Genomic DNA, 15,983 nt, shown 5'->3' with positions numbered 1-15,983 from the left:
TTTACATGTGTGATAATCTAGCTAGCTTTATATCTGTGTAACTGATTATTATATATTTTGTATTACATAAGTTATTAACCAAGACCACATATAAACCACTGTAATTTCAGTTTGTTGGAGATATCATTCGGTTGGTAATAAATTAAATCTGATGTGTATGTGTAGAATTTGGCCTGCAATGGCAAAATGACGTGTGACTGGAACAAATGATGACAAAAAATGGGAACAAACAACTCTTGGCTCTCTTTGTTACCACCCAAAATGTAACATACTGTAGTTGGCTGTTCTTAGAGCCAAATAAAACACATTGTGCTGCATAATAATTACGTTGAGTTTCTTAATTTCCAAACAGTAATTATGCCAAACTTTAGCTGCAGCCTCAATTATAACAATCAGTGCAGCTCAGGGGAGTGAGATGGAACATTTTCATCATAAACACTTTTCATTAAGTGATAACTGTAATGTACTATTATGTATGTCTATTATTGTCTAAATAGTATTACCAGTAAAGTACACACTGTTTATAACCTTTTACAGATAGACCTATTGGGTCTTATAATCCTCTAGCTTTTGTAGCAGATATTGCTTTATTCTTAAGTATTATGCTGTGGTCTAATAGTACTTTTAACATAAGAACACAACACATGAAAACACAATCAGTAACTTTCCTTTACTTCTTGCATTTATTTTACACAACTTGTTGAAAATATCATATGAATCACATATGTTAAGAGTAAATCCCACTAATCCTCTGTGTAGATTTGCTGCATATATATTTATTTTATTATGTGGCAGACTGTCTGGATACACTATGAGAGACTGTGTCCACTATTTTTGGTTTTTTTTTTTATTATTGTTCCTTCAAAGTTAGTCTAAAATTGATCCAGCTGCATCCCTATCCATGACCATCACACACACACATCAGTGGGGTGTGTGTTAGAGTTACACTGGAAAGAGAAAAGGATCATTGTTTAGCAACTTTACAGACCAATGCATTTCACTTGAAAGCAAATTATCCACCACTGTACTCTGCTACATGTGCTGCAGACAAAGCTCAGAGGATTTTAAACAATGCAGGATTTAAAAAATTTTTAAAAACGTGTTGAATGTTGCATTGAGAATGTTCTTTCCTATTTCTCATGTTATACTGTGGGAAAGTTTTATGATGTGTTGCCTCAACAACATTATTAGAGCTTTGCAATAATGTTCTACATTTTTTTTAACATAGGGAGGACATTTTTTAAAGATTTTTTTTTTTTTTTTTTTAACAAAAAATAAAATAAAAATCAAAACAAGTCTAAAACATAGAAAATAAAACACACTTCTGTAGTGTCTGGTGCTCTGGTCCAGATATGCTTCGTACCACCCCTCTCCTGTACCTCCATGCTTTATGCTGAAGCGGTTGTGTGTTTTTGTGTGTGTGTGTGTGTGTGTGTGTGTGTGTGTGTGTGTGTACACAGGGATGTTTGATAAAAAGCATTCCGTCATCTGAGACCTTAATAACATCTTGAATATTTGAAATAATCTTGAATGTTGGTTTGAGAATGTTCTTCTTTTATCATGTAGCATAATCTGTGCTGAAACATCCACTGATGGTGATGTAATTCTGTCTTAGTTCATTTTTGACCTTATAGGGACATTTCTGATACAAGAAACAGCCTTAAACTCTTATCAGGACGTTACATTCAAATGATTTCTTTAAAATAAGTATTATTAGAACTTACAGGCAATGATCGGCAGTGTTGTGGGAACATTTCCTGTTTGCTGGGTATGAGGTCTAGATTTACTCATGGCAGATCAATGTCGCCGGTCTCCACCCAGCCTCAGATACACTGTAATTTGTGGAAGGTAATAAAACAGCCTTCGTGTGGCTGAACTAAGAACGTTCTGCATTTAAAACCGAAGTTAGTGAGTGTTTTGAGCAAATTTTACTTAAAGTATGACACATAAAAGTACTCACAATATTCCCTGTCAAATTTTTACTATTAAGATGTTTAAGGTTGAGATCATTTTAAGTATATGCCCCTCGGTCGTTTAATAAGTAGCAATATTCAATTTCTATTAGATCATCATATATTTCTACTAAAAATCTCGACAGTTTTTTTAACCTTTGTGACAAAGTAGAGCCGGGGTGTCAAACTCATTTTAGTTCAGGGGCCACATATAGGCCAGATTGACCTCAAGTGGGCCGGACCAGTAAAATCAGAGCTTAATAACCTATAAATAATGACAACTCCAAATGTTTCCTTTGTTTTAGTGAAAAAAAGTACAAGTACATTCTGAATGAGACAAAACAACAAAGACGAGACACAAAAAGGCTAAAGCAAGAGACTAAAAATGAGACAAACAACACCAAACAAAACAAAACAAAAAGGAAACAAAAAATGAGACAAAAAAGTTACAAACCGACAAACAAATGAGACAAAGGACACAAGCGAGACAAAAACCCCACAAAACAACGAAAAAAAGCAAAACAAAATAACAAAAATAAGACAAAAAAAACACAAGCAAGACAAAAAGTAAACACAGAAACAAAAAAACAACAAAAACGTCAGACAAACGACAAAAGTCAGACAAAAAAAAAGACAAAATAGCTATTACAAAAATGAAACACAAAATGACAAAAGAACAATGAGCAATCTAGTATTTTACTTTAGGATGAAAACAACCTGTCAAGATCTAGAAATTATTTTAAACTTACAGTTTTACAAATTTACAACTTGCAGTTAAAGTCTTCCCTGTAATTTTTACACTCTACAAAGTCGTGCTGTGGGCCGGATTGGACCCTCTGTTGGGCTAGTTTTGGCTCACGGGCCGCATGTTTGACACCCCTGAAGTAGAGTCAAGTTAAAAAAAAAAAAATTGAAATTATATCATTGAATATACGGGGGAAAAAATGAAAAATGTGCAGACGTTCTGTGAACGGTTAACGGGGGGAGGGAGTCTGGAGGCTCCGTATGACATCACCGCTGGACAAAGCAGCAAAGGAGGGGTTTCTGTGCAGAGAAGCGTCCCAAATCAATGGGAACAACAAAAAAACGCTCACAAATAAACAGCCTGTAGTTTTATCTCCCGTCAAAACAAAGAGTTCCAGCTCCGGTAGTGTTTTTGCTAACAGAGGAATGAACTGCAGCGGACAGTAACATCGCCAGTACGGGACACAGAAGAGACTCGCCGCCGCTGGACGGTGGGAGGTTTTGAAGTTTCGCCCCCGTAACATGGTAAGAACGGAGAAAATTAAACTGAGAAATGGCGTTCGAAAGAGTTTCAGCGAACACGAAAGCTAATTAAAAGAATAACACAAAAGTTGGGTTATTTTCCAAGACGAGCAACAGCTGGGGGAGCAGGGGAACCCCGAGGTGCTAACCGGTAACAACATTAGCTCCGTTAGCTTCTTCACCGGCTAGAAAGACACGTACGCTGCGTGTTTCGGTACTTTCACAGCAGCTCACAGGGCTGCTAAGCTACACAACGTACTATTTAATAGATGGAGCTAATAATAAGCTAACGTGCAGTATATGAATGAAGTGGACTGCGCCCCCATTTGACAGAAAGTGAGCACTGCAGTTAACAGCAACTTCCATAACTCAAAATGGAAACTAAAAAGTAACAGTTCTTCTTCTTCTTTTCTTTTAGATGAAATTAACCATGTCAGGAACTGCACATCACTGATTCACTAATTAATCGATTAGTTGTATGGTCTATAAAATGTCAGAAAAATGTAAATCAGTGTTTCCCAAAGCTGTATTAAAAGGTATTCAGTGTACTGTCAAAGAAGAAGAAAGAAACCAGATATTCAAATTTACAAAGCTGGAATCAGACAATTTCGACTTTTTTTTGTTTAAAAAAAGTTATTCCAACTTATTAATAGCTTAGCAGAATGGTTGACAATCAATTAATCAATTGATCATTGCAGCTCTTGTCAAGAAAAGGTTCAGGTGACAGTCTAAGATCCTATAAGGGTTCATGTTCCTTCTACACATACCTAACTGATCTGAGTCTCCTAATCTTGTGTTTTGAAATGATTCAAATTTAGCCAAGATGGTGAGCTAACTGACTTCTTGGGTGAAGATTAGAGCTTCAATAAAAAGCAGCTGGACTTTTAGGCAACTTCCCTTTTAGGTTTTGGAAAATGATTCAGCTCTCGTCCAATGTCTGTCTTCAGTTCTAACTGACTGATGTGGAGTTTCTGATGTTTGAGTGACCCATTTAGAGCAAGAAGACAGCCAGGGTTGAAGGGATGCAAGTAGGCATTCTTTTGTTTTTAAAGAGGTTTGGAACCGCTGTAACAGGAGATGTTACACCACAGTCTGCATTGAGGATATTTCCTGTCGTTATCCTGCACTTATCACATGATGGAGCAGCTGTTGTTTGCTGGCAGATGCATCTTCCTGTGTGATGTAGGCGGATGTCATATACTGTTGTAATGGCTTTTGTAGGAAATAATTTCTGACTAAACAGAGATATCCTTATCTTATTTGACTATCTACAAGGTGCTCTTATGTGTGGTTGTGACAGCGGGCAGCTCATAATCTTTTTTCATCCCTTTGTTATTGTTCATGCAGTGTATATCAAGCGACCATTAGAAAAAGGTCACACCAAACTTTCTTCTGTAGCTTTTACAAAAGCTTGTTTCTGCCTCACTGCATACTGAAGCTTTACACTTTCCTGGAGTACAATGTATTACTGAAATTCTCTCATCAGTTATTGGATTGCTGTATGAGACTAATGCATGTCCTTGTGAAAACTGTAAATTAGACTTTGAGTAGTTCTATTAAAAGTAAAACTTTTACGCAGCTTCTTAGCCATAAAGTTTTCTTGAAGTTTATGAAGCTCGTCTCCACAGTTTGATGAACTAATGTATAATTTGATTAAGTAATGTATTAAATGGCTTGGCCAAATTGAATCCAGCCATCCCTAAATTCTAGCCACTGCTGCTATATGGATTTTCAGTGCACACTTTCAGTTCCTCCTCAGTAGGGCCGGTGTCTTTCAGGTTAGAAATGTCCCCTATCATCAAAGGGTGAATGGTTCCAAATGGTTTGAGGAGCTTGGCAATGATGCCATATGCCACTGAGACATTTGAGCCCAGGAGGACAGTCAGATTTATTACCCTAATTGTACAGAGAGGAGTGGACTCGAGCAGTAGTGTCAGTAAAAAGACAAAATGTTAGAGAGCGACTGTGACGGAGATTTCTCGAAAGAATGGAGTGATGGTACAATGACCACGGTAAAACTGTAAATCTTAATGTTCTGTGATATCTCAATAATAATTTCTCTTTTCTTTGACCCCGGTAAGGAATTTAATAGTCCTCAGCGTCGTGTCAAAATGAAATACACTGGTGATAATGACTCAAAAGCTGACGGCCAATTACTAAAAGAAATTCCACACATTCAAACTGTCAAACAGTCTTTCAGAGATTGTTTCGTTTCTATTTTAATGGCCCTAAATTGGCACCTTTATTTCATAATGCCGTGAATGTTTGACATTGAAATTTGAGAGTCTGAATAGTAGTAGTTTTGATACATTGGTGTAATATCGATAACGCATATATGTACCCAGTTGAAGTTTATTATTAAATTCTTTGACTTGCAGGTTCGGCCAGCTGGTTTTGATCACTAGCATTGAAGTGAATTGTAAAGGGAAAGGAAAAAAGAGAATACATGCTGGCATGGGGTTGGTAAAGCACTTGAGTCATTCAGTAAGAAACACTTTGATGGCTTCCTGCTGTCTGGACAGCACACACTGAGTCAGACTGTGGTTTGGTGTGTTGGCAGAGTTCACTCTATTCTGTCCTTAGGAATATCTTTTTAGAGGATAGCTGTGATATGTGTCTGCTCTTTTCGTCTATGAATATTTTTTTCCATTTTTTTGAATTTTTGCGCAGTGAAGAAAACATATTCCCTGTCTCTGAGGGTAAATGTCTAGGGCGGATTCTTACAGTATTACAGACGTCTTGAATTGTTCTCTTTCTGAGAGCCTGGAGAGCAGAGAAGTGGTGAGCAGAGCTGTTATGGAAACTGTGTGATGAAGCTGCACTCCTGCCCACATCCTCTCTGCTGAAGCCATAACTGGAACCTCATGGAAAAAGTTTTGGCTAATCTATGAGGTGGGGTTACAATACTGAAGTGATTCATAAAACCAAAATATAACAACTGCTCTGTCCCCACTTTATTTCATTTTTTGTGTATTTCTTTATACACAAAACACAGAAAAACAAAATCTGCTGAATTTGTACTGAATTTGTAGATTTATGTGCGTACTTAGTCACTCAGCTGTGCGGTTGCATTACTTATTGCTGAATATGATGGGAGTTAGCAAGAGAGATCATATTTCTCCTATATTGGTTTCTCTTCATTGGCTCCCTGTTAAATCTAGAATAGAATTCAAAATCCTTCTTCTGACATATAAAGCTCTTAACAACCAATCTCCATCATATCTTAAAGACCTGATAGTACCATATTACCCTAGCAGAACTCTTCGCTCTCAGACTGCAGGCTTACTTGTTGTTCCTGGAATCTCTAAAAGTAGAATGGGAGGCAGAGCCTTCAGTTATCAGGCACCTCTCCTGTGGAACCAGCTCCCAGTTTGGGTTCGGGAGGCGGACACCCTCTCTACTTTTAAGACCAGGCTTAAAACCTTCCTTTTCGACAAAGCTTATAGTTAGGGCTGACTGGGTGACCCTGACGGGGTGAGCTGGTGTTTTCATTTGCACAACTGACTTCCCCTCTTGACGTCCCTTTAGTTTGCCCCTAGTTATGCTGCTATAGGCCTAGGCTGCTGGGGAACCTCTCTGGATGCACTGAGCCCTTCTCTAACTACCTATGTATTTACTATATATACCATTATTGCATTACATTCACTCTGTTTCTTTCTGTGTCCTTTCTCCGAGTGTCCCTGGTCCCAGAGCTGGATGCTGGATGCTTCAAATGTGTGGCTGTGTTTTATGGTCCTTGTGTCCCACCCCCCACCTCTCTATCTCTACCCCTCTATCTGTATCCCTCTATCTCTACCTCTACCCCTCTATCTCTACCTCTCTACTTCTTCTGTCCCTCTCAACCCGCCCGGCCAGCAGGCAGATGGGTCCCCCCACATTAGAGCCGGGTTCTGCTCGAGGTTTTTTTCCCTGTTAAAAGGGTGTTTTCCTTGCCACTGTCGCCTTTTGGCTTGCTCTGGGGGTCAGGCATATGGGTTCTGTAAAGCGTCTCAAGACAATTTGACTGTAATTGGCGCTATATAAATAAAATTGAATTGAATTGAAAAAATTGAATAGTTGCTTCATGTCCAGCTACACATCAAAGCTGAGGAGCACCCTCAGTAGGTACTGTAAATGCTGGGTAACTCCCCATTTGTGGTAAAAATGGTAAATTTAGATGAGGTTGAAAACAAAGAGATGTGTGTAAAGAAACTGAAAAGAAGCAGATCTCAGAGTGCTTTTTCTTTATGTGTAGAGGGATAACATGAAGGTAAATTGGTTATTGTTGTGAACCAAAGTATATGACTTCTGGCAGATTGTTACTGACTATAATACAAAACACTCTTCCTTTCCTTCTTTCTGTGCTTCCTCAATTTCTATTTTTGCTCTAAACCTTTTGTACATTACACACTGTTTATCCACCTACACACTCAATCCGTCTCTGTCGTGCTAAAATGTTTCCATTCATCAAATCACGTTAACTTGGTTTATTATATTTTTTCAGATATGTGTTTTCTGAGTTTTTCCAGTATTATCCAAATGATTCTTGTGTGAAAAAAATGACTGTATTTCATACTAGAGTCCACAAAATATAAATTTTCTTTTGTTGTAAAAGCCAAAGCATTTTTTTCAAGGATTTAACCCTGAAAAATGTTACACAGAGATTGCACTTAAGATTCCATCATTTGCTTTACATGCTTGATTTAGTTGGTCCATTATAGTGAATGTAGCTTTGATGTTTTCTATTTATCTGTGACCATATAGTTTTTTTTTTATCACAGTGTGGTGATAAATTAAAAATATGCGATAATCAAACATTGAACTGTGATACAGTTGTAGGAAGTTTCTATATAATGTTTATCAGGGTTGTTACACTGTTGTTATAGCCAATTATTTGTATTCAATGGCTGTGGAACAGTGACTTAATATCAACAGAAAAAAACCCCACAATCCAGTCTCTAGTATTTCCCAAAATGCTAATTCAGCATTGTGCTTCAGCAAATACAAATACAAATAGTGACGTCTACCAGTCTAGCTGAAACAAGTATCTCATTAATATTTCATGCATGAGTGAGTGAGTGGTGGTAGACCGGGAGGCGATAGTTTTGTCTGTCTCTACTCTCTCCTGAAGTATTGTGTTTTTTTTCTCTCTGGAAAGTAAAGAGAATGACTTGGCTGTGTTCTGTCAACTTTGGAAGTCCCCATTTGTCATCACAGCTCTACTTCCTCTGAAAGAGAAAAGCCTTGAGCGGGCTAGAAAAACAACTGAAGTAGTCACCTTCGGACACACTTTCAGATAACATCGCGAAAATTATATGAGACTTTCCAATAGTTAGTGCTTCATGGAATATTGCCTTGTCTCCTTGTCCCAACTCCACCCATGTAGGAGACTGAGCAAACTAAAACTAAGGCACCCCTCCCTTTTTTAATCACCCTCCTGTTCACACATCATCTTATGCTGCTGTGCTATTGTGTCCTTATTGCTATAATCTTCATCCTACTCAGATGTCTGTGTTTTTTTTTTCCCCTGCAGTGCTGTTTGTGAAGAAGTTGACCTGCGGTTTGAATCCACCCTTGAAGACCATGCTATCCCTCCTGCTGCCCGCAATGCTGGCTGTCCAAGCAATGGGTGGGTGTTGCCACTGCCTGTGCCCTGCCATTACATCCGAGTCACTGCGGTGGGAAATCCCAATGCCTGTTAAAAAATACCCCCCGCAGGTCCTATTAGTCTTCCCCCTTCAAAGGCATCACTGCGTAAAACAACAGTTCAAATGAGGCTACCCTCAAAAATAATGTGCCAGTAGTCGGAAAGTTATAAACCCTCCCTGTTTAAATGCTCATCTCTTCAGACCAGCTGACAGAGTGCATATTCTTATTTATACACACATCCTGCCTGAGTGAGTAAAGGGACTTTTTTCACAATAATTCCTTTTGAGTTTAGTTTTTACAGGGTTGTGACTCTATGATATGGGAGTGTGTTTTTTTTTTTTCTATTTTCTTTATATTTCAGCTTGTAAAACAGAATAGCTTTGACCTTTTTCAGACAGGTGAGGAGCAGAGAGCGCTTCAGGCTAGGGTGAGAACCTCTGTGAAAAATGCTAGAAGTGCAGTTTTTCTGCAGTGACTCAGGGAGTGTGAGGAAGTCATCCTCTTATATTTATAACACCGGGAAGCAGCGTGGTTGTGGTTGATGTTGCGACTGAGAATTCATAACTCACATACTCAGAAGTTTTACTTCAGTAGAAATGGTGCTCAAAGAAATACTTGTGTCATCATAAAAAAGGAACAAATAGCCTGTTCTGGCTTTATAGCTTCTCATGACACAGTAAATAAAAGAGGGGAACTGAGCATGTCAAAAGAGGGATCAACAGTACATATATTTTAACACTAGTCATTTCCCATTTGGTTTGTGGCTGATGCATCATGCAAATTAAAATCTCATAGTGGATGATTTTCCTTTATATTAGTATATAGCCTGAAGAAAAAGGAGGAAGTCAGCTCTGAAAGATTTTGTCTTGGCGCCAGAAGCATGATGTTAAAACATGGCCTTAGCATACTTTGGCAAACCCACAAACTTCTCAATTTACTTTTATCGTCCAAAATACCATCATTTAAAAAGAGCTATTTTTTGTGGTTTCTGCTCTCTGGTTGAGCTGGCCCAACCTCCTATCGGCCATCAGTGGCACATTTCAATCTTGACTCAGTGGACCTAAGTGTCTTCAGTGGTTCATTAGGGACCTATTCTCTCCCAGCACAAATGGGCCTGCGGCCTGCTCATTACTGGCTGTGTGGCATCCACTAACTCGCTTCCCTCACTGGGAGGGAAGAGGGGGAGGAAGTGTCTTGGACTGATGGAGCTCTTTAACTCACGGGTAATGGGCTATTGTAGCTCAGACAATGATTCACTTTCTTTCTCTCCTAACTGGGGCACTAAGTGAATTAGTTGGAGTCTAGTTTGATACTAGAGTCTGTCCATGTAATACTGTAAGATGATACACGTGCCGCATGCATTGCGACGCTTATGTAATTCTGTGTAATATTAGTAACTGTGGCAGTAAATTTAAAGAGAGCTTCAAGTGCCTTTTAAAGAAAACACAAGTTGAACACAGAAAAATTCACACCTTTGGATTTGTGTTAACTGATATATTGAGTGCATGTACTTTACAGAATTTACAGTTCTTTTTTTTTTTTTTTTACTAGTACAGGGCAGCAGTAATTAACTGGATAACCAATTAAAGATCAGATTGATTGTCTTTGATTTATGAACAGTGATGTTTTGCTTCTCTTGGCCACACAAACATACAACTTACAGACGTGTAATTATATGAACAGCTGCGTGTTTACGTATGTGGATGTCTGTGGTGATGTGATCCAGGGTCTCTCAGGTCTCCAGGTCCCTTACTGGCTGGTAATCTTCCTTGAATTCAGTCGTGCCATTGCGCAATAATTCCAGCAAGTGCCCCTATCAGTAGACGTGATTTCACTTTGTGGCCTCTGCCAGCACGCTTCCTCTTGTGAGAACAGTATTTGTGGAAGAAAAACACAAGGCTGTCATCCCTGTGCAGTAACATTGTCTCTTTAGCTCCCAGCTGTATCCTGACTCAGGAATCAGATGATGGATCATTCTCAGCAAAAACCTCTCCCTGATGTTACTCATACCGCACTGCACAGCTGTTGTCACTGCAGTCATGAAAAGATCTGTCTGTAAGGGGCTGTTGTTTTTCTGTTTAAATGCACTATTCAGAAAGAAGAAGTAAAATGTGCTACACAATCTTACTGTTTCTTTGGCCCATGACCCTACTGGTTTATTTTTTTAATATGCTCAATATAACCTGTTTTGGTTATGAGTATCAGTAAAATGCATAAAATATCAACGCATGTACAGTAATGCCTGAGCCACAACAGTTAGTCGGGTACAGTAACAGCCTTGGCTCACTCCAGCACAGCACACAGCAGTGTCAGCCAGTGGCAGAGCTAACAGGAGGCTGTCTAGCTAATTGCTTGTTGTTGTCATACTCTGTGTTCAGTTAGCACAGCCTCTAGGCTGCCAGAACTCGCCCTGTGCATCTCCGAGCACCCAAACAATGAAACAGAACCGTATTCATGCAAATGCAGAAATGGAAACGTGACCCGATTTCACTCTCGGTGATGGGAGCTGTAAGGTAATTTAAATTAACTAGCATAATTGGATAGATTGCATCTCACGTAGTAGTCGGCAGGCACACATTATGGCAGAGCCCCAGAGCGTGAAAATAGTCCGTTCATGCCTGCATCTCTGGTGTACTTTTTAAAGGTCTGCTAACTATGAATGCCCTCTTCCTGCCCTCCTTTTCTCTTCACAGCAATTGATTCTACAGAGAGGGGACACTTTAGCCTGTGCAGAAATTCAATTTAGGGTTATTACCCCGTATCAGTGATGTTCTTGCTAATTTGATTGCGTCCAGTAAAGTATCCTTTTAAAAACAATCGAGGACAGGCTCAACAAAGATTGGTTTCGCCGCAGTGCATACATAATGACTAGTCTCTGTTGACTTGCCTCTGTCTCGTCATTTCCCAGCTCCTCTTTTCTCACAGTGCACTCATTGAAACAGAGTGCATTACCCAACAAGCACCTCATGATTATTTCAACAAGTCCTAAAAATGCTGCCTTGTGGGATCGTTGAAAAATTGATACGGGTAATATGCCGAGATTGCAGTTCTGGAGGGGAAGAGGGGCCTGCAGCCATATGTGAGTCTACTGTGTGTCTCGTGGGCTGTGATGAATGGGTTGAACGGATGCTGATCTGTGCTTGGAAAGCATCATAGCTATTGGCTTGCCATGGAAGCATCCCAGCAGCTGACACAGGGAGACCCTTACCTGCCGGGTGTTGCCTCTGTGACACGGCGGTAATGACGTCATTGACTTTGGCTCTGTCAGGCACACCCTGCTGGTAACAACCTTGCTTAACTTCCATCGGCCCTGATACATGAAACCATGAATCATGAAAGGATATGAATCTGAGTGACCTAAAAAAAAAAAATTTAAAAAAAGGCAGCAACTGTAAAACACATTCCGCATTAATAAAGATTAAAGATAAAGATTACCTCCTCCGCACTGCTAATGCTTTTCATGGACTTGAAAAACAGTACAGTAATTGTGACGTATGCAAGAGATTTGAAAACAGCAGGTAGTAGCCCCCTCTTTGCAGATATTATACCGAGCACGTTTTGTAGCATTGTCCACGTACTCGTCTTTGCAAATCACTGCGTGTTCTGACATATTTTAGGCTGTCTCACACACACAGCTGTGTGACATTTACCCATAGATTTTCAGTGTTGTTCAAGTCAGCTGACTGCGAGGGTCATTCCAAAAGCATCAGTTTGCTTTTCTTCATTCAGAAGTTCATGGCGGATTTTCAAGTCTGGTTTGGATTATTGTGTTGTGCTAGAAGCCAGCTGCTTTTTAGTTTCAGTTTCTTGGCATGACATTTGAATCCAGAACTTGTGGATATTTAGTGGAATCTATTCTTCCCATTCTCCATGCAATGTTTTCCGTGCCACTGGCTGCCTCAGAAAAACAGAATATTTGTGATTGTGGGTTTTATCTGAAAGTTTCTTTGGTCTCCCACATCTTGCCTTGACTTTCACAGTTCCCTTTCACTGCCATTTCCTAATGACATTTCAGACAGTGGAAATTGCAAGCTGGAAGGGCTTTGATATCTTTTTATAGCATCCCACTTCTTTTTACACATCAGCTAACTTCATTTTCAGAGCTTCACTCTTTTGCTCAGAGGATTCCATGGCTGTTGATTGTTACCACAAGATTAAAAGAGTCTGATAACTTGTCAGCTCCATCTGGAATCATTATCAACTGACAATTCTTGACCTGCTTTGTAAGTCTTATAGACTAAATTAAGAACCATTTTGCACATGCTACAATTATATTTTAGTTTAATTCATATAGCTTGTCCTTATTAGACATTGGCTGCACTCGTCTCAAATCTGATTCTTTTGTCTCAAATGGAAAACACTTTGGGTCAACTTCAGTTGTTTTAAATGTGCTATACATTTATTAGTGGCTTGACTAGATGTGACCCCATGACCCTGCAGCTACCTTGGGGTGCTCCCTTGTACCTTTTCCTTTCCTTTCATCAAAGGCTCCCTGTCCCTCAAACTTTTGAGCCAGAGGCTTGCCTTTATCTGCCCATTGTTCTTCTGCCACCACTGCTATCTGACTGCCGTAGTCTATTAACTGGTTATTGACGGATTATGAGATGGCATACATCTATGAAGGAAGCAAGAAAGAGGAAGCAGAGATAGAGAATGAGAAAGAAAGAGAAAAAAAGGAAAAATAGAGCAATAGTGAGTGCCGTCGTGATTTATGACGTTACTGAGAATAAACAAGTCATAGTCTCCCCTATCTGCCATCAGCTGTAGCTTTCCCTGAGTGAGGGAACTCACACTCCACGATGGGTTCCTGGAGCAAAAACGGAAGAGATTATGTTCAGAGCTTAATGTTGAAAGTGACCCCTTTACACTGCAGAAGGCTCACTTAATCCTATCTGTGTTGTGCCTCTTTTACTGAGGGGCCATTTGAAAACCGCAGCCCAAGACACAGAGATCTTTGCAAACCTCTAATTTCGATCCAAATCATGCTCGCTATGCGTACACTCCCATCACTCTCTTAATGTTTTCCAGGTGCTAATTTTTTTCCAATGGGAATCTTATGGACGTCTACATCTGCTCCTGACAGCATGAAATCAAAAGCTAGCTTTCCCTTCAGACTTATACAGGGATTGGTTATATCATAAGAATAATCGGTATGAAAGGGCTCGCAGATCCTTTGAGCAAAATCCTTTGATGTTCAGGTGGTACGAAATGTCCAGAATGAAAATGTGTTGAGCTGCAGTTCCGTCCTTCAGCAGAGGGGGGCAGTGTTGTAAAAGCATAATTGTCCTGCTTGTCTTGTTGCCTGACTGAAACCTACTGTCATTGCAGTCTGTTAGTATTGCACCTGTTTACTTTGCTGTGTCAATATTGCCCCTGCAATTCGCCCTCCAGTGCTGGTGCTTGATTTTCCTTACGTATGAAATCATATTAACATTTCATCTTACATCCTATGTTTCAACAAGGCTTTACCTTTTTAAATGTGTACTTATTACGTTAAACAAATATCTCCACTGATTGTATAAATACCTTCATCTCTGTCTGTTATTAGAGTGTCACCATCATTACCTTCATGAAGAGAGACTACGAGGTGCCGCACTTTGCGTGGTCGAACAGCACTGAACTGATTGAAGTCATTGAGCTGAAAGAACTCGGCATTGAGTTGCATGTTAAAATAAGTGTGTATGCCAGCAGGCGTTGATGGAACATATGAACTGAATCTGAAGTCAGTGGAATGTGAAAATCTGTGCAGATAGCTCCAGACATTATGAACTTGAACAATGAAGTGCGCTTGCTTGCGATATGTGTGTTTGTGTTTGTGTGTGTCAAGGACAGTACAAGGGCCCGGGCACCTGTGTAGCGCTGTGTATACATGTGGGTGTTTGTGTATGTGGCTGTTGCTCGTTGTGATGATGGGAACCTCTCTGCTCCAGAACAGCTTTGTGGAGCTGTCAGCAGCCATACAGGTGTAGAATATCAATGTGTTTTCTGGCCTTTGGGTGTCTGTTTCTGCATAACATTGTGTGTATGTGTGTGTGTATAAAACTTGATTCTGTTTGGATTTCATTGATATAGATTGATGCTTTTTATCAAAACTGAAACTGACTAATGCTTACACTTTTACCTGTTCCCTTCTCCACTTCTTCAACAGTGCAGCGTGACACTAAGGTAGTGATTCATTGCAATACACACATCTAGTCATCACTTGTTTCTGTTTCTGCACAGTGGTGTTTGTGCAAAACCATTCCTCTATTGTTGTTAAGTCAATAAATGACAGCAGGAACAAAATAACCATCATTTGAAAATCTTGCAGTATCACTCATACAGAAGTGATCATTTTTACCATCTGCACGGTTCGTTTTTGGAGTATTTTTTCCCATAAGAGATAAGCTGATAGGATTTCAGCAGTTTGATTCAACTCCGTACCACTGGAGCATGCTGTGATTCTGGCAAGGCTAGTTTTATGGATAGAAATTAAGGCTGATCAAAAGAGAGATTTCAGCCTTGGAGAGAAAGTATATCTTTCAAACTTTTCTCAAGTTCTTACTATTAAATTAGTTTAATGTGAGTATCAAACTCTCACCCCTTTGCAGACTTGAAATATGGCTCAAGGATGATACATGTCTGTTAGTGCATTCCAATTTTCACCAGCTTCACAGTGGAGAACAAAAAAAAAAAAGCCCATATTTTCCAATTCTCTGCCATCCATCTGCATACTCAGTATGTTCCAAGCCTTTGTATGTTTGTGAAAATCCAATTTCTGTCTCTGTCCTAACAAGTTGTATTTCATGACGGTAGTTAGGCAGTAGCTGCTCCCTCGCGTAGCACATTTATTTCTTCTTGTTGATCTATATTTGGTGGGATTAGTCTGCTTTTGTGTTAATTCCGCAGTATAAGAACGTGGCAGGAAAGTATGCCATAGATGTTTCTCTTTGGAGCAACATTAGCACTTTCAGTTGGTTTTCTCACTTTTTCTCTCCATGATGTGTAAATACAATCACACTTCCATAAATAAATCATACTCAATGTATTATTTAGTGAATATATTATTGAATTTATCTGGTTGCCCTAATATTCCAGTGTCCCAGTAAGCCATGTTACTATACCAGTGCCTTGGTACAACTTGCACATTCAAATGAG

General features: G+C 39.5%; 1 protein-coding gene across 3 annotated transcripts in view; it reads left to right on the top strand.

Annotated features, from left to right (window-relative positions):
• Window positions 1–2,955: 2,955 nt before the first annotated feature.
• Window positions 2,956–15,983, top strand: part of cd276 (CD276 molecule) — a 71,183-nt gene continuing 58,155 nt past the window's right edge. Inside the window, exons 1-2 of one of the 3 annotated variants that reach the window (XR_008602582.1) lie at window positions 2,956–3,221; window positions 8,731–8,826. Coding sequence is in view for 2 of the 3 variants with exons in the window: in XM_055013077.1 (XP_054869052.1) it covers window positions 8,781–8,826 (46 nt within the window). In the remaining variant the exon portion in view is untranslated. The remainder of the gene's footprint in view (window positions 3,222–8,730; window positions 8,827–15,983) is intronic. The other 2 variants (XM_055013077.1, XM_023274903.3) reach the window with 2 other exon arrangements.

Source organism: Amphiprion ocellaris, chromosome 1 (genome assembly GCF_022539595.1).
Source record: "Amphiprion ocellaris isolate individual 3 ecotype Okinawa chromosome 1, ASM2253959v1, whole genome shotgun sequence".
Lineage (NCBI taxonomy): Eukaryota > Metazoa > Chordata > Actinopteri > Pomacentridae > Amphiprion > Amphiprion ocellaris.
This window is presented reverse-complemented; position numbering and strand designations above follow the sequence as displayed.